We start from the raw sequence: 27483 nt of genomic DNA on the forward strand, positions 1-27483 counted from the left end.
TTTTATTCAGAGATGGATATGTGACTAGACATAACTACATTACATCTACTCTACTATATCTATTCTAAGTATTTCTCCACAGGGATGGATATATGACTAAACTGAGCTACACTTTATCTATTATAAGTATATCTCCACAGAGATGGAAATACGACAAAACTGATGAACACTTTACATCAATGCTTTTTTATAGAAATTGTGGCAGGTCTGTTCTTGATGAATAGCGGAAAGATATGGTGTCAGGTTAGAATAACTATCAAACACTACAAGTAAGTAGTTGTCCGTCCTTCAATCAAAATTCCATGGAACTCTCAGAATAAAATTCTGCTGGTTTTCCCCGATATTCGTCAACTTTAGCCAGAATCTCCTGACAAATCTGATAGACTTGGGGTTCACACTTTTTCATCAATTTGCGAATATGGTCTGGGCCTCCCTCATTTTCCAATAAGGCTAAGTATCTTTTACCTGAGAAATTAAAAAAAAAACAATTTCATTAACTTGTTACACTTTTTAAGAAATATGAATTTATATGATTTTAGCTCAAGGAAGAATAAACCTCACCTTACTTTACCCCAGTTTTCTGACCATGTCAATTGTACGAGACATGAGAGCGGACCTGCAGCTATTTGGCGCCATTCATCCCTATTTTCTGCCTTGTAACAATGATGAGGACAAGACATGACATGCAGATTTATTTGTTTTAAACAAACATCAAATTGAAACAAATACTCTTTGAGCCCTTCTTCATTAAGGGCTTTAATAGTATCACGCTGGCTGAACATGATGAATCATCGTCCAGAATAACCTCTGTATGAGTATGAGTCTCTGACTAGTTTCGCCGAGGATGATTTCTGTCTTTCTCTTTTTGCCCTTCCCTCTCCTTTTCTGCTTCAATGCCAATCTCACTGCTTTATTTTAATCCCTCTCCTGACCTTTCCTTTCCTGCTCAGTCTTCTTTGTAGCTTCTTTTCTGCCTTCTTATTAGCAGCCACTGTTAAACGACAAACTGTTAAGCAACTATTTACACATCTAGGTCTAGCAAATGAAAAAAAAAAAAAAAAACATAAAACGTTTTAAGGTGTTTGGTCAGGTTTTTTAAAGACCCATTTAAATTGTATGGTCGGTAAGGGAAGGGACATGTGAAAATGCCCTTCCCTCACCGCCAACCTGCTTTCAGGGCACAATGGAGATTCAACACTGGTAATGCTTAAATATAGATCCCAGGAGGCAGTTTTAAGCCATTCAATATATTTCTACGGTTAGAAGAGTTACATTTGGCTTATTTGTCAATCATGACAGACGACGTGCAACCCGTAAGACAAGAAACATTTTTATCTTACTTGAACAAAAGTTGTCAATTTGCGTAAGTTTTTGCTACAACTTGCTATTTTGACAGTTTGTAGTGGCGTAGGCAGTCTTCGTAGATGATGTAATTGGGTTATTACAGCTTATGCCATTCAATTAAAGACATAACAAAATAAAAACTCTTGTGTGTTGTCTATTTGGTCAGTTGGGGAAATGGTCGGTAAGGGAAGGAACATCTCTATAACATGCTTGGGTCATGAATAGAATTTTCACAATAATAAACAAAATCTTGTACTTAATTAGGTAAAATGTCTTGCCATTTGACTATTCAGTACAACAAAGTCCACCTAAGATGACCTCTTTTATTCTTATAATAAATTTTCATTCTTGTGATAAATTTATTATTAAGGGGGTGAGGGGATAACACCCATACTCAATTTTTTTTTATTATTATGAAACCAAATTGATTTTAACATCACATATAAACTTATGAAAATATCTCATGATAAATGTTAACTTTTGTTTTAAATTGTGTGCCATGATCAAGGTAATCGTCTTGATTTTTTTACATATAGTTTTGAGTCGATATGTCTGACTTACGACTGAAACTGAAAAAAAAACAAAAAAACTCCAAAACTTTTAGATTAAAGAAAATTTAAACAACGATAGATATATAAATATATATATATATAAATATCCCAAACTCCATTTCTCTCCTAAATGAATGATCATTTCATTTGAGTTGTGGATAAGATTAACCTCAAATATGACAAACTTTTGGTCTGGAAATAATCTTAAGCAGACTGCAGTGTATGCATCAGGAGAAACCAAATTTCACTCTTTAAAAAAAATTGAGCTTTATATAGCGCAATATCCACTAAATGTGCTCAAAGCACTTTACAAGGGGTCCCTGGTCAACAGCAACATTTAACATGTTGGACGGGACATGCCGCCTGTTAGGCGATATTACAATTTTTCGGACAACGACACCGCTGTTAACGGCCAGGTACTTATTTTACACCTGAGTACGGTGAGAGAATGTGAGTAAAGAGCCTTTTCCAAGGACTCTCGAAAGCGAGTGTCATACCACTAGACCACATAGCCGCACTCTTGATATTGTTTCAGTGATGCCAAATGATTTTGAAGAAAATCCTGAAAATGATTGGAAGCATCACATCTCGCCTAAAACAAAACTTTTCTTTGCGAGTGCATGGGGCCAGTGTTGCATCAATTCCAATAATATTTATTTCTGTCTTGAGAAGAAGGACCTTCAGTTGTCTTCTTCTCACAGATATGAAAAGCTGCTCAGGTGTGAACTGAGGTGTGAAAACAAAAATAAATTTTAAAAGTCTGAAAAATCTGATATTTGGCATCCCTGATTGTTTGTCATGGCAAATACCACAACACATGATAGAAACTTACCATTTTTGGAGCAAACGTGGTGAATGGCCCAAACTGCCCACAGTTGTATCGGTGTGTCTGTGCTGGATAAGAGGGGGAAGAATGGACTGAATGACCTGTTGAGGAAAACAATTTCTATTAAATCAGAATGTGAATAAAGAATATATATAGAGTGTGAGAAAAAAAAATCTGGAAAAAAGTATGACACTGTTTCAATACAAAGCAGAAATCAGAAACATTCAAAAATTTACAAGCAACATTAACAAAACCTTAAGTTAATACAAGTCAAACTAATTAAAAATCCTTAAAGAAATTGTGTTGGTTATACCAAAAAACATATAAAAATCATGACATCGAAGGTTTGTCTTATTTTTCACCCAAAAAAAAAATCATCTTGTGATAAGTCGCTGAATGAAAACAAAAAAATGAGGCTGACGATGATTACAGTAATGCAGTCAAAATCTAAGATCCGTAAGTGAGGGTTTTCTTACCTGTAGGCCACCATTTCAGCTTTAGGTTGATCCCACTTGGAAACCACATTGAGCTGCAAACAGAATAAATAAGGTTCATTAGACCATGTTGTAGAGCGGCTATGTGGTCTAGTGGTATGACACTCGCTTTTGGATCGGAAGGTCCTGGGTTCGAGCCTCACACTCGGCGCATAGTTGAGTCCTTGGAAAAGGGTCTTTACTCACATTCTCTCACCGTACTCAGGTGTAAAATAAGTACCTGGCCGTTAACAGCGTTGTCTTTGTCCGAAAAATTGTAATATTGCCCGTCCTACATGTTAAATGTTGCTGTTGACCAGGAACCCCTTGTAAAGCGCTTTGAGCACATTTAGTGGATATTGCGCTATATAAAGCTCAAATAGAAACTTTTCTTTTAACTTTAATCTACAAATTGAAATAGAAATGAAATAACAGCTCTGTGTTATTGGCTCAGGATACTCCAAAGAATTTCTTATGAAACAATTTTTTTTTTTTTAAAGCTGTTATATTGATTTTATTCTGCTCTTTGTTATTTTTACTTTTAGACCGTTAAGTGCGTTTTTGCATTGAAGATGTAGGGGGGCTTAATAGTAAATGAATAAATAAAATAAATAATTCAGAAAGTGATCAAATGATTTTATGTAACTGTTTTTCAATTCATTTTCATTTTTAAGGGTTTTACAGAGCTTTCAGTACATTTTGGTCATATCAGCGCCAGTATAAAGGACGAAAATGGAATAGTTTTAAAAGTTTTGAATTAAAATTAAAGCACCCAAGAAAAAGTATGACTAAGGGGAATTGGTTCAAATAGGGAACGGATGTAGATTCCAAGAGCACAACATCAATGTACTTAGTTTGAGATCACCTTAAAGTCTCATCCAGACACCAGCACTGGATCCCAATAAGAGGAACACACTCAAATGTTTACAACAAAAAATATAATGATCAGTACATAACAGAGAGGTGATTTACAATTTTAAAAAACAACATCACCAATAACTGGTCAGCACTTTTTTCTTTAACTTGGTAGGAGTAGGAACACCATGATTATTGTATGTGTGATCAGCCATCAGAGATAATGATAGAGTGTCAATAATGCTGTATCATAAACAGCCACAGGCCCCAAAGAGATATTAGTCTGATAATCAAGTGTTTTTGTTAGCTACGAACACCGGATTTCATTGTTAGAAAAGCAAACGTTTTTATAGAACCAAAACTTTCATCTTAACTGTTGATTTGAAGTTGCAGATTACATCCATATCAATGTTGCTATTAGTAAACAAATCAAATTAATGTAATTTCATCCACTCTATAATGCTATGAAAAGCCGGCAGTGAGGTCGTTTTCAATTTCATAAATGAAAAAAAAATAATAAATGACGCAATAAAGCCCACTGAGACTGATTTTCTTTCAAATATTAATTTTCACATCATTTATGCTATTACTACAGCCTAACGGTTTTCAACGAAAATGAAGTATCTGCTAAGCCACTCAAAATTCCATGAAGCCAGAGCAGTATCAATAGCAAGACCTAATGTTAGGTTAAGGTCTACCCAAACCACCACTGAAACTGGCTTTTTAAAAAGTACAACATGATATATTCTATGAAACATTCAAAACCTCCTACCAAATCATCCAGAATATCATGTCTGTCTGGTCCAGCAATGCTTCTCCATGCCAGGTCTCCATCACTACACAGATGGGCCAGAATACCAGCGGCAAAATATGTCTTGTCTATCGTCTTTCCATGGAGCATTTGTCTGGGATTTTAAAGGAAAACAAAACAATCTAATGGTGCTTGTAACAGAATTGGGTTTTTAAACTGCTCAAGAAGGAGCAAGATATTGATTAAAGGAGGCTTGATCAATTTATCAAGACATTCAATGCAATTGAAGCACAGGTCAAAAGTGATAAAAGAAGACCAACTTAGTTTTAAAATATTCTTAGAAAGCTCTTAAGAAAGCTCTTAGAAAAAATGCACTTTCTGTCTTAAACTTTATCAAAATACTAAAATATTGGTCGATGAATTGTAAGTAAAAGTTCAAATTTCTTAACTGATTCTCTTTTCCTTCTTTCTATTTTGTTTAAAAAAAAGGTCAAGTCACAATAATTTCAGAATCCATTCTTACATTGGTAAACGTGAAGCTATAATTTTTTTTTTAAAGGATAGGAAAAAATGATAGATGTTGTAACCATGGTCAAACCACACTATATTCTGATAGAAAATTTTGGCAATCTTTTGATTTTTGGCCAATTTTTAGCAACTATTTTCAGGGTTTCTACTGCAATTCCACTTTTGAAATCCAAGGAGTGTTCAAGGTCATTTTTTTAGTCATGGATTAAAACAACGAATTATCCCTTCGACATTTTGTTTCTCTGCTAGTGGGTAATAAGTGAAGATATCATGGAATTTGAGTGAACAATAAATTTCACGATATCCAAATATACTGCCTTTGCTGCCTTATTTTGTCAGCTATTTTTCTTTTTCAAGATCTGAAATCTCATTCCCGAGTTTGGCCCTCTTTACTTTCAACACCTCAAGCTCAGCAAATTTATCCTCTCTCCCTTTTCCTCTTTATAATCTTTTCACCCTTCTTCTCCTTGAAGAATTTGTCTGTAGGCAGCATTTGAGGAACTAACTGAGAAAAGCAGAGATGACAAAAGATCAAGCATCTCTACCACTACATTCGCTCGATTTATACCGCACCTCCCTTATTCCCAGATTCACTAACAACTAATGCCCACCTCCCATTATCTCCGGTTGACCAAAGAGTCAACATACTATATGTAAAGACAATGCCAAATACCATCACAAATCTCTTTTTTTTTTCAGATCAAGTAAAGCCCCAGAGGAGGAGCAATCCGTACCTTACAGTGAAATTTTTTTTGGGTAATTGTTTCACCTGTATAGTTTATAAACTGCTTTCAGTTGATCTTCACCTTCATCGCGATCTCACTGCTTGTGGAATTTTGACTTAGTCTACCGATCGTTTTATGTAATCTAACAAAATTCAAGTTTTCAGGAGTTTTCTCCTAAAATGAAATTCAAGGAGTTTTCAAGTTTTCTCAGTAATAACAAAATCAAGGAGTTTTCAAGTTTTCTCAGTAATAACAAAATCAAGGAGTTTTCAAGTTTTCTCATATAACAATCAAGTTTCAATTTTCTAGTAATAACAAAATCAAGGAGTTTTCAAGTTTTCTCAGTAATAACAAAATCAAGGAGTTTTCAAGTTTTCTCAGTAATAACAAAATCAAGGAGTTTTCAAGTTTTCTCAGTAATAACAAAATCAAGGAGTTTTCAAGTTTTCTCAGTAATAACAAAATCAAGGAGTTTTCAAGGAGGCAGTGAAGAACCCTGTATTTTGTAAAGACACAATACTCACTTTATCAACATGATGAAGTCCTCTCTCATTAGGTTATAACGCAAAGACTTCACTTCCGCTATATTATTCTAAATTCAAAGACAGAAGAAAAAGGCAAAAATGTTCATTAACTTCTCCATTAATTTTTTACTTACAAAATTTAATTATCACATCTTGATCATTTACTTACTTACTTACTTACTTATCCGAACCAGCGACCACCTGAGCTCTAGCCCTTCGGTCTTGTGCCATGACGTAGAAGTTAGATGTCTTTTGTAGTTGTTCCAGGTGACTATAAAGTGTGTTACTGATGCTTGGATTTGGTGGGAGGAATGTGCATCTCATCTTGATCATTTAAAAATAGGCACTCATGCTTTCAAAACTGTCACTTTTATGTTCGAAAATGAGAATATGGAACTCAAAAGTTCTAACCTGAAATCTTTCCAACAATAATTCAAATTAAATTGTAGAAAAAAATATGCATTTAAAAAAGACATGTGCAAAATATAAAGTAAAACAGCGCAAAGAGAGGACCAAAAAACTTAGTTGATCCCAATTTAAACAATTCATAGTTATGAGTGTTTATCAATGTAATATAGGTGGAGTACAGATTGCAGCAGCTTATTCCTACCAATAATCCAAGTATCTTTGTCTCCACTTGTATATGGTTGTCCTCTTCTGAATCAGCATCCTCTGTGAATTGCAAGAGTTTCATGAACAGCTCCAGGCCTCCCTCTGTCAGGAAGACAGTGCATGTAGAAGGAGCCTCATCTGGGAATAGCAAAAGAACTTAGAAAATGATTAACTTCATCTACTATGAGATGGGCTCAAAATAGTCATTAATTTAATATCAAGGGGAATTACTGCAATAAATAAAATATCAAATCAATCTCATATAATAATGATGTAAGCACAAACTGAAAGTCGAATCTATAATTTACAAGAATAATCAAATTAGTGAGTGAAATCAACAGGGTTACATGGAGCAGCTTTTTAAAATAATAATAAATTAAAGAATAAATAAATAACTGAACTCCAGTGTAGAAAGGCGTATTGCTCTTAGCAATGAAAGAAATTTTCTAAATTAATGGCTGTACAGATACAACAAAAAAGAAAAAAGAGATAGCAGCTCCTAGATTAAGATATATATTGGCTCCTCATTAGTTTATATATGCATAAGACAACAACAATGTTTTAAAGTTTGTCCACAATCTTGACACACACGTTCCAAAATTGAGAAGTTCAGGCATCAGGACACCATGGACATTTCATACAAAAGTTGCATATTTTATAACATAATCATCATTCAGACCAGTGAGGGAAGGAGGGTGAGGAAAAGAAAGACCTATAAACATGTCTGTAGAGATTATTTGAACCGCGTTATTTTGTTGGGTTTTTTTTGTTATGGAATTCTTGAAAAGTATTGTCAGATTCAGTACTTCAAAATAATGAAAATTTACGGACCTCACCCACTATGCCGATTGACACACTTCACAAAATAACATTGATATGATAGTCATCTCGAGCTTATACATATGCAATCCCAAGTTATTATTGACAAATGCTAGCAGCTCGCATGTCTCACCTGTGAGATTCCAAAGGGCACTGAGAGTAAATCGCAGTGTGATGTCCAACTCTTTACTATGAAGTCTGTCCTTGACGAGCATCAACAATTTCTTCATGTATCTGGCCTTGGCACCCAAGATGGTTGTCTGCTCTGTGGAGATCTGGAGACCAGAAAATGGAAAGGTAACTCACAAATGACAGAAATGGCTGAGGTATTCCAACTTCAAAAAATTTTTTTAATGAATTGATATCTTAAGTCAATGAAATCATTGCCCTTATTCAAGTAACGAAAAATTAGTTTTAAATCTCTTCTCTTACCTAAATTTCTATTCAATTTTTATCAGTCATCACAATTTGACAATAACAAAAGAGGCCAAAATAAAAAGATTGAAAGAAAAGCAAGTCTAATTAGTATAATTAGACATTATCACAATTGTTATTTTTTGGTACAGAAAATTGGGTGGTCTGGTGGTATAACACTCGCTTTCGGATCAGAAGGTCCTGGGTTCGAGACTCGCTCGGCATAGAGTTGAGTCCTTGGAATAGGCTCTTTACTCACATTCTCTCACTGTACTCAGGTGTAAAATGAGTACCTGGCTGTTAACAGCGTAGTCTCTGTCCGGAAAAAAAAAAAGTAACATCGCCTAACAGGTCCTATCTTACTGTTAAATGTTGTTGGCCAGGGACCCATTGTAAAGCGTTTTGAGCATGTTTAGTGGATATTGCGCTATATATAAAATTTTTTTTATTTTTTTTCAATTTACTAAGACTGACCTTGGCAGCTAGGATAGAACAGATTGCCACAGACATCCGATTCATGGAGGCATCGTTGAACTGGCACATACACTCCATCACAAGACGGGAACACCGAAACCTGTCAAAATTCTAGGGATTATAGAAATATTATGGAAATCATTACATTAACAGCAATGACGAATTGGCAGAGGGTGTTGAGTCCTTGCGAGTCAATGGTTGAGCAAGGATTCATTTTTTTTTAATGTAGAAGGGGACATTTTTCTTTTTTAAATTGTAATTGATAAACAACACATCCAAGGCACTCCTTGACAAAAAATAAATATTATTGTACACCGATAGTATGTAAAGAATCACCAGATGGCAAGATAACTAATGTATGCTTTTATCTGTGTCTTGTCTCCATTAAAAAAAAATATTTTTATCTCAAAGAACAATGTGTAATGTCCAATATATTGTTACTGACGTTTTTAAGGAGCCCCATTACTGACACGATATGATATATGATATGCACATTGGTGACTTTCTGACTCAATGTGATGCGTTGTGAACAATGCTGCAAATTGAATCTAACCTAAATTATGGAATTTGAATAGATTTAATTTGTGTATTTATTGAGAAGAATAAATATAAATTTGGATGTCAAGGTAGTACAAACACTTACGAGAAATATATAAAATTACTAACTCTGATGAGAAACAAAAATAAACACTTACAACTTCTTGTAAAATTCTGTCACTACAAATTGTCAGAAGAGCATTTTTCTGAAGCTGAAAAACAAAATGAAAATAATATATAGATCCATGAAAACGTTACTTTTAAGATGATACCCCCTTCCATCTGCCCATTACATAATTAAGCCCAAAGTCTAGCCTTTCTCCTTATTACATATTACACATAAACCCAAAATTGACACGACAAAGAAGGACAAACCCAGGTCAAACTCTTTAACCAAACTGCTTCATAATCTACACTAAGTAAGTACATAATAGTTATGATAAAGCAATCTTTTATGAGGAATGTAGAATGGATGAGGACAACCGAAGATTCATTCCATAGATTGTTAAATGCCTATTTTTTATATTTACCTGACCACTCAGATTTTGAAACTAGCCATAAATTGTGTGTTGACATATACAAATCTGGTAAGATAAGAATCGCACATTGATTGGAGTGTAAAAAAAAAAATAGAAAAATTGACCAGACCATATAAACATCAATATATTGCCACACATGCTTAAGAGTTTTTACCTGTTGATGGTTAGGAAAGTTTTCCATGGCTGTCAGTGTGAGGTCCACACATCGGGCTAACAACACAGGGTGGATCTCCTGGCCAACTTTACCTCGAGTCAGATTATAGAGACACGCCGTTGCAGCCATTTGTACTGATAGGATTTTGGGATGGCTCTTCATGGCAGGGAGTACAAGCTGAGGAAATTTGAATTTAACTTAGTGTTGTTGTTAGTGGTGGTGGTGATGTTGTAGCTGATGAGTAGTAAAAGTGTTGGTAGCACTGGTAAAAGTGGTACTAATAGTGGTGATTGTAGTAGCAGAGGTAGTATTAGCTATAATAATAGTAATAGTAGTAGTAGTAGAAGAAGTACTATTAGTAATAGTAGTAGTAGTGTAGTAGTAGTAGTAGTAGTAGTAGTAGTAGTAGTAGTAGTAGTAGTAGTAGTAGTAGTAGTAGTAGTAGTAGTAGTAGTAGTAGTAGTAGTAGTAGTAGTAGTAGTAGTAGTAGTAGTAGTAGTAGTAGTAGTAGTAGTAGTAGTAGTAGTAGTAGTAGAAGTAGTAGTAGTAGTAGTAGTAGTAGTAGTAGTAGTAGTAGTAGAGTATAGTAGTAGTAGTAGTAGTAGTAGTAGTAGTAGTAGTAGTAGTAGTAGTAGTAGTAGTAGTAGTATTAGTAGTAGTAGTAGTAGTGGTAGTTTACCCTTTTTAAAGGACTCAAATTTAAGACTGAACTTCTTTCAAATCGTAATTTCACCCATTATCGACATGCTTATATCTGTACAATAAGTTTTCAATAAAAGGCAGTAATAGTGATGCGGCTCTGGTTTCAAAGAAATCAGCCATATTGCAGGACATCTTTCTTGGTGAAGTCAAAGAAATCTGACTTGAGATTAGAGTAAAAGCAAACAATGTCTGGAAAGAACTAAAAAGCTTCTGGATACATTTTTAATGAAAAGATGAAAATGGAAAGGCTTTCGGGTGGAGAGGATAAACCAAAACAATAAACTGAAAAAGGGTTTGTACCCAAATCGTCCATTGTTTGTGCTGTTTCCATCCAAAGCGTTTCCACTTTCACCTTTTCAATAGTACTTTTATGATCCCAGGCTTCAAGCAGCCCTTACGCTCTCTACTTGGGTAAATTTTTCCCACCTTGATGATGTCTTCCCTGGCTTCATCTGTACCCTGTGACAAGTTGAATAGTTTGAAAAGAGCCTTCTGCATGTACGAGCTCCTTGGGATATAACGTCTCAACGACTCCATTATCTGGGGCTCTGTTGCTTCTCCAGATACCTGAGATTGAATAAGTATTTATACATGTATGGAAAAGTTGTCTTTAACAAAAACACTTTACAACTCTTAAACAGACCATTATTCATCATGATTGTCAAAAGATAAACATTCCTGAAAATGTGACCCCAGGTCTCAATCTGGTTTAAGTCCCATTGAACCCGATTGTGAAATTCAGACCGGCCTACTTGAAACTGGAAAAAAAATCTTAATTTTCAGGAGTAATAACATAGAAGTCATTACAACTAACATTAACAATTAAAAAAAGAATGTTTTAAATTCCTTTATTTGTAGTCTACGAAATTTTTGTAATAGTGAATTGTGAATAGTAATTGTCTGGTGAAAATAGAATTCAAAATCTATTTTAAGATTTATGAAAGTAAGGGCATTAAATAAAGACAGTTTTATTGGGAAAAATTAATGTTTCATTTCTTACATCGCAAATGACTCACAAATGCAGTAATTCTGATCATTTTTACTTAATATTTGATTTTTGATATCAGGACAAAACACCAGATAGAACAGAGTAGTAATTTATGATAAAAGCATAAGTTAACAATGATTGAAAACAAAGAAATGAGGGGCCAAAACATAAGTTGAAAAAGAGAGAGAAAGGAAGAATGAAAGAGGGAGAAGGACAATAGAAAGAAGGGAGGAAGGATGGAAGGAAAGAAGATAAAAGGGAAGCAAAAAGAGGGGGGGGGGGGGAGGGAGGAAAAAAGAAAAAGGAATGTAAAAGGGTGAGAAAAAAAGATGGGATGAAAGAAAGAAATAAACAAACAAAAAGAAAGGAAGAAAGATGAGAATAAATCAATAAATCAGGACAAATATTATAATAGTCAAATCACGGTACTGTAAACATGTTAAATGCCTCAATCTTGCCACAACAAAAAGTACCCATACCAGCAAATTAAAACAAAACGGTAGTTCTTCAGAGCCGTAAAGCACACAGAGTGGAAGTTGACAGATCCTGACTTATGTAGCAAACATTAAATGAAGACAAGCAATTGTTTACAACCTTTTGGCTAGACAGAATGCTAGTGCTTTCAACCAGATCTAAAAACTGGGGTACCAATAAAAAACTAAAAAACATAACTTCACCAAAAAGGCAGACGCAAATCAATATATTTCTTGGATGAGAGCAATAGTAGCTGAGATAGCAGGACTCCCAATGATTCAAATTATTTTAAATAAAGCATCACTTAAAATCTGCCAAATAGAAGGCAACCTATACTTGTATGCTGGACAAATTCAAACATTCTCTCTCCACCCCCAATAGCACCCTTAAAAAAAAAACCCAAAAAAAAAAAAAAAACAAAAAAAAAAACCCAAATATTTTATATTTTTAAAAACGGAATTTTATATTTTAAAAAACGGAAAAAAAATATGTTTTAAAAATATCAAAATTATTTATTTTTTTTAAAGGAAAAAGGTTATCACATACTCATCCAAATTCATACCTTAAATTCAAGATGGTCTTTAAACCAGAGGGAATCCTTTTGAAACATTTCATACTCTGAAATGGACGTGAGGGCCAGCCCAAGAAAACTAAGCTTTCTGTGAGCGCCGATAAATTCTCTGGGGATGAAATATCACATTAGATTTTTATTTTTATTCATCAATTCAATAAATACAGTTTAAATAATTTTCCATGTAGAAAAGTTAAGAAAAAGTAAATATATCTGATTAAAATTTGATCAAAAACTTAAAACTTCTGATGGAAAAACTGATTTCTTTCAAATTATCTATGACACTATTAGTATGAAGCAATGTGCAACTTGGGGTTCATCAAAGCAGCATCATTGTTAATGCTCTCTTTGTGGAAACGGTAAGATATGTCAGTTTTAAAAATCAAAACAAATGCTACCAGTGAACCTGGGTCTATGAGAGGTGGACATCAGTGGGGGGGTGAACCCAGGAGCATAGGAGGTGAACACCAGTGGTAAGTTAGCCTGGGGCTTTGGGATATGGACACCCGTGGGAGTGAACCTGGGGCAATGTGATATGGACACCAGTGGGGAGTGAATCAGGGCTATGAGAGATGGACACTAATGGGGAGTGAACACAGGACCATCAGATGTGTCACTAGTGGGGATGGACCCGAGACTTTGGAAGGTGGACACCAGTAGGCAGTGAATAATAATAATGATAATAATGGTATAGATTTATAGTGCGCCAAACATCCCTTCATCAGGAGGGTTCTGGGCGTATAACATAGATTAACTTAATCATTAAGCCCTAACACAGTACACGAACAATGCTAATTATACACATAATCAAAAGAAAGCCTTTCGGAAAAAGAATGTCTTCAATCGACGCCTGAATTCCTCTAGTGAAGACGAAGAAGGTATCTCTAGTGGTAGTAAATTCCACAACCCTGGACCAGAATGCTGAAAGGTGCGTTCACCGGCCTTCACTCCACAGCGGGGTGTTTTCAATTTGAGGTCATTCGTTGATCGAAGCAATCGCTGTGGGTTATACCGTTCAACGAGGTTTGAGAGATATGCTGGTGACGAGCCCTCCAAGCATTTGAAAACGATAGTTATATGAGAGGTGGTGAGTGAACACGGGGCAATGAGAGGTGGACACCAATGGGGAGGGAACCCAGGACCATTAGAGGTGGACACCAGTGGGGAGTGAACACAGGGACATGGGAAGTGGACAGTAGTGGGAAATGAACCCTGGCTACAAGAGGTGGACACCACTAGTGAGTAAACGAGGAACCATTGGATATGGACTCAAGTGTGAAGTGAACTAGAGGTCTATGAGAGGAGGACAATAAATGGCCTTTTATGGCAAATTTTGTCATTTTGTGCTTGAATGTCAACCTCTTGAAGACCTGAGATGCACATTCCTCCCATCAAATCCAAGCATAAGTAACACACTTTATGGTCACCTGGAACAACTACAAAAGACGTCTAACTTCTACGTCATGGCGCAAGACCGTAGGGCTAGAGCTCAGGTGGTCGCTGGTTCAGATAAATAAGTAAGTAAGTCATTTTGTGTGGCAAATTTTGGGCAAAAAAATGGCAACAAACGCAGATGCTAGGATGACAGAGCGAACTGAACTAACAAACCATTGGAACAAAATTTTCTCTGAAATTTATTTCTTAAATTGATGGTAAAGAAAATGAAATGCAACGTGCATTTCCTAAAATTTTACTAGGCTCAATGTGCTTCACATATTTCCATAGCACAAAACTTAATTACCATTTAATTAAGAACTACCACCTTTTTATAATTATCTGTCACTGCTTATAGCTAAGTACTCATTCATACAAGACATGATGCCAGAGCCATAGTTTCGTATCATAACTCAACTAGTCACTTAAATAAAACACCATACATCTCATCAACATCTATCTAAATAAAATCATTTTATCAATCTGAATTCTGGGATGAATAAATAATAAAAATAGATAAAAAAAATATAAGCAATGCTCACACATAAAAAATAAGATATTCTATCTACTGTTGTTAAAAATTTAACAAAATTTCAAAGTTTATTCAATCTTAGGCTTTCGCCAATAAATCACACAATTTGATGACAACATACATGAAAGTGGGAAAAAAATGGAACCAAAAAATAAACTGATACCATTAATAACCACACAAAAATACAACAATCGTAATACCACCAATACGTACAATAATAATAATGACAATTATAATAATAACAATAATAATAATAATAATAGTAACAATAACAATAATAATATTACCATCATCATTACTAACACCAACATCATTATTACCACCACCACCACCATTACCATTATCACTACCACCATCACAATCATTATTACGTTTCCAATCAGTTTTTCTCGTTTTAAAAAATTTGATACCCATCACAACAGACCTCCTTACTACTACGAAAATTCCCGTAGGTGCTTTACAAAAGAATATAAATTTTCACTTACTCAATGATGCAGGGATCCACATCAGCAGCCCCAGAAACATCCAAAGAAATGAGGTTTGGATTTGTCTCTGGTTTGGACAGGAACTCTGGCACTTGGAATCGAACAGCAGCTGGGGTCAGCATTGTGTCATTGGACACATCTAAATGTACGAGATGCGTTAGCTCACTGACCACCCCAATGGAATCTGAACTATTGTGTAACTGGAGATCATACATACTTAGAGATCTGATTCGATTTTTACACTTCCTAAGGGGAGAAATGTCATTAATTTCTGTGTGTGAAATGTCCAGCACTTCCAAACAAGGCAAGTCCTCAGCTATAATCTCCAACCCATGACGATTGAATTCTGTAAAGCTGACGTTTAATGTGTGAAGATTTCTTAATTTTGAAAGGGGAACGACGATACAAAACTTTGAATTATTGAGGAAAGTATTTCTGCTGACATTGAGTATACGAAGGTTGGAGAGAGTCCACTCTCCCAGACATCCAATGATGTCATTGACTGTAATGTCTTTAATGCCTGTGATTTCTAATTGAGAAACACGATGACCTTTTAAAATACGAAGACCTCGACTACTGACTGGAGCGTTGTGAATACTGACATGCCGGAGGGCTGTTACATTAGAATCAAAAAGAGACAGCGATTCGTCGTTTAGCTTTCCTTTATCACTCAATGTTGATAGGAGTTGATCTGAGAGGTCTGAATGGAAGAATGTCTCGCGGTCTTTGAAGACCATTTTCGTTTGTTTGGGATCAGCTGAAGCTGATGCACGGAGCTCACAGAGAGCTGACAAATTATCACATATAAAGTCTACACAGCAGTTCTGTAGACTGATTGGTGTGTCGTACATGATTGCTGAAGTGAAAGCCAGTCACTGCTTTGAAACAAACAAATCTGAAATAATAAATGATAAGGAAAAATAATTTTAAAAACAATTGCCCTGTGGTAATAAGGGGTGTGTTTTTATTTCAACACGTAACAACATTAGATTCTCCTATCACTCCACATTTGGCCCATTCATTTAAGGTCGGCTGTATTTCTCCTAACGTTCAGGAAAATAAACTTGAACTCTATTTCTCCAAATACTCACAGCAGCTTCCCATGGCTAGTCAGTCTCGTGCGCTGGTGATTTCATTACTAGACACTTGCAATGCTTATGGGTTACCGACACAACATCAATGCAAAAATAAATGTTCAATCAGAGTTGAGAGGGAATTCTCACCAAATCGTCAAACTAGAGTCCTTTTTAAAAAGCATATTGTTGACAACGACAGATTTTATCGAAAAGTTGTGTCTGAGTTGGGGAAAGAAGGGGGGGGGGGGTTGTTGCAGAAGCGTCTCGATATCACGAATACTCCATCAAAATGGCGCGTTGACTTTGTGCCAGGCTTGTGCACTATGCATGCACTATAGAACAGAACAGAAGTTAATCTAATTAACAAAAACAAAGTCCCAAGACAGAGACAAAGGTTGAAAGACAGGATACTTTCATAAAAAAGTGGTCCTTGCCAAGCGGGGTAATTTTACCAATGTTTTGTTAGCCAGATGTTTTATGTTGATCAAGAGAAATAGAGCCAAATGTTTTTTAATGTTGTCAAAAACAAACAAACATTGCAATGAGTCTCAAAGACGATGATGGGTTATGATATTACATTGCAATGTGTATATTTAAAGGTCTGATAACCCAAATTGTTATGGGCTCATTGTTATAAAGGACATACTCTCAAACCTACACAAAATATTGTCCATTCAATGTTAAATCAAAACCATAATTGCTCTCAGTAACCAGACCTGCTAATATGCATATGTTGGTACATTACCATCACATCGGAATGCATAATGTTGCGATAAATTAGCATACAGGGTTAAAGCATGGAATTTGAAATTTATACATTATACTTATTATTTTAATATTAAGTATTTAAGCAACTTTCCCTTTCATGTTGGATGATCCTATATTTCGGAAGATCCCAAGTGTCACAGTTTTGACACCTGTTAATCATCGTGAAAATATGATTCGGGGGCATCCAACCCCGTTCTGATTTTATGTTTTTGAAAACATTAAAAAATTCTCCGTTTCAGAAAGAAGTAAAAAAAAAAAATCTACAAAAAAAAGCCAATATGGCAACCTGGTTGCTAGTCAGAATATCAGCAAAATTACGCTTGACAGGGACCACTTTTTTAAACGAAAGTACCAAAAACAAGATAGCACAAACTCAGGATAGAAGTGTAACAGAAAGGTGAGAATAGAAGACAAAGTAAGAAAAGAAACACCCCTTGAGCTAGTCTCGCAGGGTCCATGCCCAACCACGTCTAGATGGTAATTTGTATTAGATATTGCCACTTTCAAATAATCTAATGCAAATGGTTTCCCCATCGCCAAAAGAAAACCTCCCAAAACAATGCACACACATCCATGTGTACATACACTGGAGTCAGTGCAGGTCAGGAAACAAAGATAGAAGAACAGGACAGTATAAACGCAGGATAGAAGTGAAACAGAAAGGTGGGAATCGAAAACAAGAGTGGCCAACCTTCGACAAAAGAAATTTTTTTTTAATGGACATACATTTTCACCATACTTACACTCTCGCAGATAACTAAAATACGGAAACCGTACAGCGATATAGAAGTCGAGTTTATTTTCCCAGTGCATTCAGAGAAATAGTCACCTCGTTAATTCAAGATAAATGAAAGACTACATTTTGAAAGAGGGCACACTAAAACAACCTGTATATTGTTATAACAATTTGGCTTTCACTCTTAGGACTGACTTTATGAGGAATTATAAATATATATTCACAAAATCAGAAATAATAATGAGAAAATGAAGTGAGTAGAGAAGTGCTAGAGGACAATGACAAATAGAGGATAAAAAAACTTTGCAGCAATGGGGATCGAACCCAAGACCCGACTTTAACAGCAATTCCACCTGACCAGGAGAGGGACACTCTACATTTGGCACTGTTCGTGGGTTGATGTCCCTGATGTGAGGGCGTCCATATTTTAAATTTACCCTGGAACAGGTCTGATCTGGGTTGCCACATTGGCTCTATATATCCAAATTAAAATAAAAAATAATAATAAAATATATTAATTACAACAATGACCTATTTACTACAGCCAATGTGGCAACTCGGTCACTGTGTAAACAAATCAAGATGGTGGCTGGGACCTCTCTCCTTTACCAATGCCTGTGTTTGTATTAAACACGATACTAATAGAAGATACATTGTTTAAATGCTTACTTCGCATTCCAAGTGTCATAGCTACATTGACATCCATCAATAAAGGACAAAAAGCAAAACAAACGGCAAATATATGAAAACCACCCCTTCCCTCAACCCCACGCCCAAAGAAAATTGAAGAAACTGGGATCTGATTATTACGTGGATTGAAAACAAGAAACACGAATTAAACAACGGTTTATAAAAAAAAAAATTTTTAGTAAAATAATAATACAAATATTAAATGCAAAAAAAAATTCGAAAAAAATGCTTCACAAAATGAAACATATCAGGCCAATCTCCAATTCCAATGTAAACATTTAAAAAGGCTGCGGTTATTCAGAGTCGACTCTGAATAACTGTAGACAGTTATGAGTGATGAATTTCCAGTTACCAACCACACGGTTTTTCTGTTGTTTTCTTCTGTCCCACCTCTGTTTAACCCTACGGGAAAAAATCGTTTTACTTTTTGGTATATTCTTGTCTCTTCTGTCATGGCAGTTTTTTTGCATCGGTGATTTGCATTGCGGCCGAAAAATTTGCAATTTTTTGCATATTGTCGAGATTTTGAAAAAAAAAAAAAAAATTAAAAAAAATACAGTGGGGACCGCGGATTTCTGGGATTTTAGGATTTGTTCATAAATGTTCTGTTGTTTTTTGTCATGTCAAACATTTTCTGCTCAGTGGTAGTTCAGGGGGGAAAAAAACAATAATCTGCCTTCTATCATTTTTTGACACCTCTGCTCAGTTGCATGAATTTTGGTGACACTCCTTTGTTTATGACGTTAGTCTAGACACGCTGGCGCCAAATGTCAAAGGCAGCACAAGACACATGGTGGCCATGAATGAGAAGATGATCGAAAGGGAAGGGGATGGAGCAAATGGGTGTAAATATTTGTGTACTTTTTAGCTGTAACATGATAATACATTCATTTGGCGATTTTATAAGGTTTATAAGCGTGTCTTTTTTTTTTTCTTCCTTTTTAAGTTTTGTTTTGTTTTTGTTTGATTGTTCTGAATTTGTTAAAAGAATTCATTACAACTTGTGTCTAATTATAAAACAATTTTAAAAAAAAATAAAAATCAATTCATTAATTCTCTCTCTCTCTCAGCCACCCTTCTATCTTCATATTATGTTTATAGCTATCATTTGGTAATAGAGAGATAATAAGTTAGGCTGATCGATTTAAGAAATGATTGTTTACAAGCTAATTGAAATTTGCTTTGCTGATGGAATATGTTTTGCAATTGATTAAAGATTCTTATTTATAAGCCACTTAAGTTGAAAAATCGCCAAGTTTTAAGAATTTGGCATTAATTAACTAACCGTAGTAAACTGGTATCAAATTGAAAGAAACTCATCTCGCAAGAACTCAACTCGATAATTCGATAGGCTACTCGGCTCTAAATATCTGTACACATGGTTATCCAGGGTCGACTCTGAATAACCATCTACAGTTATCCAGAGTCGACTCTGAATAACTGCCTACAGTTATCCAGAGTCGACTCTGAATAACCACTTCGTTTAAAAAATGGGAGTGAGTATTTTCCGCCGGGCGGAAAATAACCCTTTTTTCTTATTCTCCGCCGGGATTATCCTTGGGTCTTGTGACCCCCGGTCGTGTCAAAGGTCACATCCGGTCGACCGTGGCGCCAACCGCGAAGCCATGATTGTTTTGTTCGATTGTCAATGATTGTGACTCTTGATTTCCAAGCACTTTTTCATCTTATCAACAATTGCAAAAATGCAGTTAACCAATTGCAGACTGAGACTGATGCCATTTTTATTCGTCAGGATTCTGTAGAGGTAAGAATTTGACTTTTCTTCTTTTTGTTTTTAAATGGGCTCGGACGGACTCAGGACAGTGAAGTGTATATCGAGCAATGCCGATGGCGATATGAGTATGAGATAGATGAATGAATGAGAATGAGATGAATGAATGAGAATGTAATTGTATTGTAATAACAACACGCCTTGCCGACTGTCACGTGTGCCATGTGTTCTACATTCCAATGTGATCTTTATGGATTAATCCGTTGATTTTAATTCTAATACTGTGTAAGTGTAACTGTGTGCATTTCATTGTAATTGTAACTGTAACAACTGGGCAGTTTTCAGCAGCAGTGGAAGCGGTGACACAATTTTTAGAACTTTGGAATGAAATTGAGATGCCTCATGATGATAATGACAATGATATAAGATACTGTAATGAAAAACGATATCATTTTAACCATTACTTTTTTAACAAATGTATTTATTTATTTATTATTATTATTATTATTATTATTATTATTATTATTATTATTATTATTATTATTATTATTTATTATTAACTTAAACAATGACATTGGTATGTGCCATTTTCACTGCAGTGAATTTAATTTTTTTTTTTTTTTTTCATTGACAGCTAACATGAAAGAGTCCAGTTGACGGTACTGGTGTCCTGACAATCAAGAAAGATAGCTGGCTCAAGATGTGTTGTGGCAATCTTATTAATCAGCAAACCATCATCTGTGCCAGCAGAGCAGAGTATCTGCATGCACTTTTTGAAACTGGTTAGTAATGTTTTGAAATCTTCATTAGATTACATCTTTATTGCAGAGATGCCAACCAGTACAGGTTTCCCGTGTTCTGTACGGTTTTTCTTCCGAAGTACGGACACACGGTTTTATCATGAAAAATACGGGATTTGGTTGAAGTGAAAAATCCACGAAATTACGATCACAACATGAAAAGTGTTTTCATGCAGAAGAGCTTTCATTATCGATACTGAATTTTGCGAATCTTGCCCAGCCTACTGCTATATAACTATAAGTAATTCACTGCCCTTTTTCGAATACGAGTTAACGAAGTCCGATTCGACCTTTTCGGGTTGATATCGATTTCTGCACGACGCAGTAAATACAGGTTTTTGGTCTTGAAAATATGGGTTTTCAAAAGGCAAGGTTGGCATCTCTGTTATTGGTGATCAATACAGTACGCTCGAGCATGGGAATTTCGAACAAGTCGGGACCATGCCTGTTTGTTCGAGATTTCCATGTTTTTTAGTTTTCCAATTTGAGTATTTTACACAGGATTTGAGGGAGGTAAATGTGGGTGGTCTTGATAAAATTCGTATTATAATTATAATGATAACTCCCCATTATTATGAACTCTGTAGAGAGTCGATAGTGAGACTGCAATTTCCTTTTCTCTGTCAGTTCAACACAATCAATTAGTGGGGGAAAAAATTCAACAGATCGCAAGGGAGTGTCCACTATATGAACGAAATAAAGGGATTAAAACTGGGAATTGTACCAAGTTTGAGATTTCCGTGATTTCGAGATTTGCATGCTTGAGTATAAATGCTCGTTAATCTAAATGATAGTTTGTTGTCAAGAGTTTTGTCCTGTATGGTAAAGCCAATGAAATTTCAACTGTGTTGGTGATGGTGAGAATGATGGCCATTAAAAAAAAATTGGTATGTCTTTGACAAATTCAATTTATGACAATGATTTTGATTGTATAGACCTTTCCAAAAATTGCTAACGAAATGCCTCTTTTCTATTTCCATTTTTCAAACCAGAGCAAGATCAACCGTCTTTGTGGAACATCAGACAAAGTGGTTGCAAACGAGTGGTGTTGAATTTTCCTGTATTGAGCCGAAAGAAATAAAATTTTCTGGGAGTTTGCGAAAGCAAATTGCGTTTGATTTGGAGCTAAATCTATTTTCGCCATTTACCTGTTTTTTTTTGGTCTCAAATAGATTTGATTTTGTAGTTCAAATTGATTAGATACTTATCTCACAAGCAGCATTTTAAAAAATAAAAACATGAGGGTAGTGCGTCATATCATATTAGTTTTTTTGATTACAGTGATGAATTCGTAAGATATAAATCATATTTGACCTTAATAGTGTTAAAATTTTTCAGCATTTATTTTCTTAGGGAATGGGTTAGCGAATCATTTATACATTTTTTAGACAGATCAATCTACACAATTTTTGTGTTTTCTTGTCCTATGATAGTCATTATTTAGAAAATTTTATGGATCAGCTTATGTCAAATAAGGGTTTTCTCAAATTTCTGTTTTGTGTCATTTTCTGATTTTCTAAGAACCATATATATGTCATTTTCCTTTAGATTATTTTCAAATTTATTCAGAATCTTTTTTATGATGTGTTTTGCATCATGATAGAAACATTTTGGGGTAAATTAAAATTTAGAAGTTTTTTTAATTTTAAAAATTAATTTTTTTTCCTGTCGATCCGCACCACAATTTCAGCCGAAATTAAAAAATATTGTACAGCATTTCTTTCTAGACAATTTTTTTTTTCAGAAATTGATCAATTTACAAAATTTGACTATTCTCTTGTTCCATATTGATTATACTTTGAAATTTTGATGGACGTTGTCTGCAAAATTAGCTTGTTTATCAAATTAATAAAGACATTTTGTTTTTTTCTCAAAATATCATTTTCGATTTTCTGACATTCATAGCTGGATTGTTTCCCATCAGATTGTATACCAAATTTGGTCAGAATCTTTCGTATGATGGGTATTGCATCATGATGGATTTGGTTTTGGGCTAAACTAAAATTTAGTAGTTTTATTAGTTTTATGAATTTTTAAATTGGATTTTTTCTTGTCGTTCCATGCCAAATTTTCAATCGTAATCGAAAAACAATTCTTTAAGTATATTTTTCAAGTCTTGCTAAGCCTTTCCATTGTGATGTAGCTCTTGTAGGGAACATTGTGTGTAAATTTGGAAGATTTCGTTGGTTTTCTGTGCATCAGTGTCGGAAATTATTTTTTTTGTGGGGTGGGTGGGGTTGGTCTCATTTTAGCCTATATTGTCTGTGTCATTGAAGACATTTAAATATATTGAGCTTTTTATATAGCGCAATATCCACTAAATGTGCTCAAAGTGCTTTACAAGGGGGCCCTGGTCAACAGCAACGCTTGTTATGCGATATTACAATTTTTTTGGACAAAGACAATACTGTTAACAGCCGGGTACTCCTTTTACACCTGAGTATGTTGAGAGAATGTGAGTAAAGAGCCTTTTCCAAGGACTCAACTATGCGCTGAGCGAGGTTCGAACCCAGGACCTTCCGATCCGAAAGCGTCTGTCATACCATAAGACCACATAGCCACACATTTGTTTTTAGCTTTTTTCTTTTTGTGTGTGTGTGTGTGTGTGTTAATCATCAAATTTGACCTCCTACCACCTGAAATAACAGGGGAATACCAATATTGGCACTGCGATAAAAAAATGGATTTTTGACTACAGGTTCTCCTTTAAGGTGAAATATTTCCTAGCTCAGATGAGGGTTTGTTTTAAGCGGACTGTAGACGTGAGATAATTATTTTTTTTCATAATAAAATGTATTCACTGCCAGTTGTGACTTATAGGTTGACTGCTTAGTTCTGATCTCCAGTGCTATTACATCTATCTTTAATCAATTGCAAAACATATTCCATCTATAGAGCAAATTTAAATTAGCCTATAAATTTAAACAATCATTTCTTAAATCGATCAGCCTAACTTACTATTATGTACATATATCTCTCTATTACCAAATATCTATAAACACAATATGAAGATAGAGGAAGGGTGGCTGAGAGACAAATATGGACATGAGAAAGCGAGAGAGAGAATGCAAGAATACTTTGTGAATTGATTTTTTAATTTATTTTTTAAATTGTGTTATAATTAGACACAAGTTGTAATGAATTCTATTAACAAATTCAGAACAATCAAACAAAAATAAAATTAAAAAGAAGAAAAATTTAAAAAAGACGCTTATAAAACTTATAAAATCGTCAAATGTACTATCATGCTACAGCTAAAAAGTACACAAATATTTACACTACACCCATTTGCTCCATCCCTTTCCCTTTCGATCATCTTCTCATCTATGGCCACCATGCGTCTTGTGCTACTTTTTACATTTGACGCCAGTGTGTCTAGACTAACGTCATAAATAAGGGATTGTCGCCAAAATTCATGCAACTGGGCAGAGGTGTCAAAAATTATAGAAGGCATAGAAAATGTTTGACATGACAAAAACAACGGAACATTTATGAAGAAATCCTAAAATCCCAGATTGTCATCACTGGTCCCCACTAAATATTTTAAAATTTATTTATTTTATGTTTTTTTTTTTTTTTTTTTGTGCAAAACATTGCAAAGTTTGCGGCCGCAATGCAAATCAGGGATTTTTTTTTGCCATTTTTTTTTTTTTTTTTGCGGCCAGCAACGCGGCCGCAAGCAATGCAAAAAAAACTGCCATGACAGTATTAGTTACTGCGACTGGTCCCCACCACAGGTATTGTCCACTGAGCCCCTACAGCCAGCCCTATTATTAGCCACTGGATCCTTATCATCAGCTCTATTAGCCAATGAGTCCCTACTAGAGGATATTCTAACTGTTCTATTATATTTGGGTTTATTTACAGGTACTATATTAAGTTAAGCCTGTTTCTGTATTGTTGATCAATAAAGAATATTGAATTGCAACAAATACTTAGTTATTTACCTACCACCAGCTCTATTAGCCACTGAGTCCTTACCACCAGCTCTATTGTCCACTGAGTCCTTACCACCAGCCCTATTGTCCACTGAGTCCCTACTACCAGCTCTATTAGCGACTGAGTCCCTGCCACCAGCCCTATTGTCCACTGAGTCCCTACTACCAGCTCTATTAGCCACTGAGTCCCTACCACCAGCCCTATTGTCCACTGAGTCCCTACTACCAGCTCTATTAGCCACTGAGTCCTTACCACCAGCCCGATTAGCCACTGAGTCCCTGTTACCAGCTCTATTGTCCACTGAGACCCTACCACCAGCCCTATTGTCCACTGAGTCCCTACCACCAGCCCTATTGTCCACTGAGTCCCTACTACCAGCTCTATTAGCCACTGAGTCCTTACCACCAGCCCTATTAGCCACTGAGTCCCTGTTACCAGCTCTATTGTCCACTGAGACCTTACCATCAGCTCTATCAGTATTAGCCAATGAGTCTCTACTACCACCAGTTCTATTAGCCACCATCCTATCAATAATATTAGCCACTGAGTCCCTACCGCCTGCTCTATTACTAAAGGCCACTGCATCCTTACCATGATGGGGAGGGGGGGGGGGTATTTGACACACAGTAGAGTACCCACTGAGGCCCTACCATCAGCGCTATAGACACATAGTGGTTATTTGTTCCCATCACAGCACAGACGATGTGTAACCTTTAACGTGTCGTGAACGGATTTCCCAATCTCGTTCACGATGTGTAAAATAAAGGGAAAAGTTCAGAAAAAGTCTCCACCGAAGTGGGCGTTCTCCATATATTATGTAGAGGACATATGGGCGGTTAAAAATTAAAAATGCTCTAAAAGCACATCGGGAATCGTCCCGGTACAGTCTAATTCTAAAACATAGTATGGCGGATCGGATCTGTCAGATACAAACGATAGGCAAAATAGTCGATCTAGAATTAGGCTTGGTGTCGAAGAGAAAAGAATGAAGGGTGTCACAAGCTTTTATAGGATAGACACGATGACGTCACGTTTACGCGGGAGACAGTGAACAAACACAACATGAAGATTACTCACAACAGCCTGATCGAGACACGACAGTCATACCATAAAAAAAACACTAACAACAACATAAACTTATCACAATAATCAGTGACATAAAATCTTCCCCACAAACGTTTGTAGTCTGATTGAGCAACACTAGTGAGAACTAATCACACAACTAGCAGTGAGAAAGAGCAGAGTTAAGTCAACTCCCTTCATTCTCCAAATTATTTTAGTCCGGCAAGCTTGAACTTGAAGTGTGTCTCAAATCTACTGGTTAATTACCCACTGATTCTCTACCGTCTACCGCCGCCGCTATCACCCACTGATTTCCTACCGTCTACCGCCACCGCTATCACCCACTGATTCCCTAATAATGAGGGAGGGGGGGGGGGGGCAAATAACGACCAGATTATTTACACTACACCACGAAGGTCAGATTATGGGAGTCCGCTAAGTCTCAAAGATCAACTTGAAAAACCCGGCGGAAAATAAGCAAATATGTTATTCTCCGCCCGGCGGAAAATAAAAAGAAGGACTATTTTCCGCCCGGCGGAGAATAATGACAGCCTTAAAAAATAGTCGCCTCCTCGTCAGGGACATTAACCAGCGACCAGTAGTGCTCTACATTCGGTGCCATCCACCACTTCTAATCCTAAAAATAAAAAGTAAAAGTAAAAGTAAAAGGTGGTTAAGTTTCAAACTAGCTCTAAGTCTACTAAACTTAAACGCAGTAATCAGTACCCCGAGTCCCTCTCGCGACTTCTTTATGGTATTTGTGTGTTGACCTTATGAAAGTGAAAGTCTGTGATTGGAGAGACGTTTTTGGTGGGTCTGAAGGCTAAAAAATTCGTGGTCTATCCATCAAAAACATGCCATATTTTATTTTATTTAATTTAAAACATGAAGATATGGCCATGATTAATTCTCTACCACTACCACCAACCCTAAATTCAACAATCTATCAGTTACCTTTGCAGTACTGTTTTGTCGTCCACAATATAGTTTTGTAGATGGCTGGTTGCGACTCACTAACAGTTTTAATCACGTACAAACATCTATTGAATTGTCTCTCTTTTTATTATTATTTTGCTGCTCTGACTCTGACTGAGACTGGCTTGACCATTGGTGATGGGATGAAATGAATTGTTGATTTTTACTTGCACACAATCACCTCGACCGTACCAGGATCAAGGTTGGAACAAGTGTTAAGTACATAAGAATCTTATTAAGATACATGATATTAATGTCATATGTTCCAGTTTCATAAAGAGGGATTTTAGCAGATAATCCCGAATGGAAAACTCAGAGAGTGAGAAGATTAGATCAATCGGAAGTCATTTTGCAGCCATTTTGATGCGCCTCCTTTACTACAACAACTAAGAG

At 35.7% G+C, this 27483-nt stretch overlaps 1 protein-coding gene across 1 annotated transcript; it reads right to left on the minus strand.

The window, feature by feature from the left end:
- LOC144968975 (protein zyg-11 homolog B-like) lies at positions 1 to 27480 on the minus strand. The gene is made up of 14 exons (XM_078907883.1): positions 27070 to 27480; positions 15313 to 16207; positions 12853 to 12970; positions 11255 to 11395; positions 10127 to 10303; positions 9592 to 9645; positions 8897 to 9007; positions 8142 to 8283; positions 7188 to 7327; positions 6578 to 6645; positions 4822 to 4954; positions 3198 to 3250; positions 2728 to 2822; positions 1 to 465 (listed from the first exon to the last, which is right to left on the minus strand). Exons 2-14 carry the CDS (start codon positions 16161 to 16163, stop codon positions 293 to 295), a joined length of 2256 nt encoding a protein of 751 aa, XP_078764009.1. The 5' UTR covers positions 16164 to 16207; positions 27070 to 27480; the 3' UTR covers positions 1 to 292.
- Positions 27481 to 27483: the final 3 nt, after the last annotated feature.

The sequence above is a fragment of the Berghia stephanieae genome, chromosome 1, assembly GCF_034508935.2.
Source record: "Berghia stephanieae isolate SIO BIC M18660-M18661 chromosome 1, UCSD_Bste_1.3, whole genome shotgun sequence".
NCBI classification, from domain to species: Eukaryota; Metazoa; Mollusca; class Gastropoda; order Nudibranchia; family Aeolidiidae; genus Berghia; species Berghia stephanieae.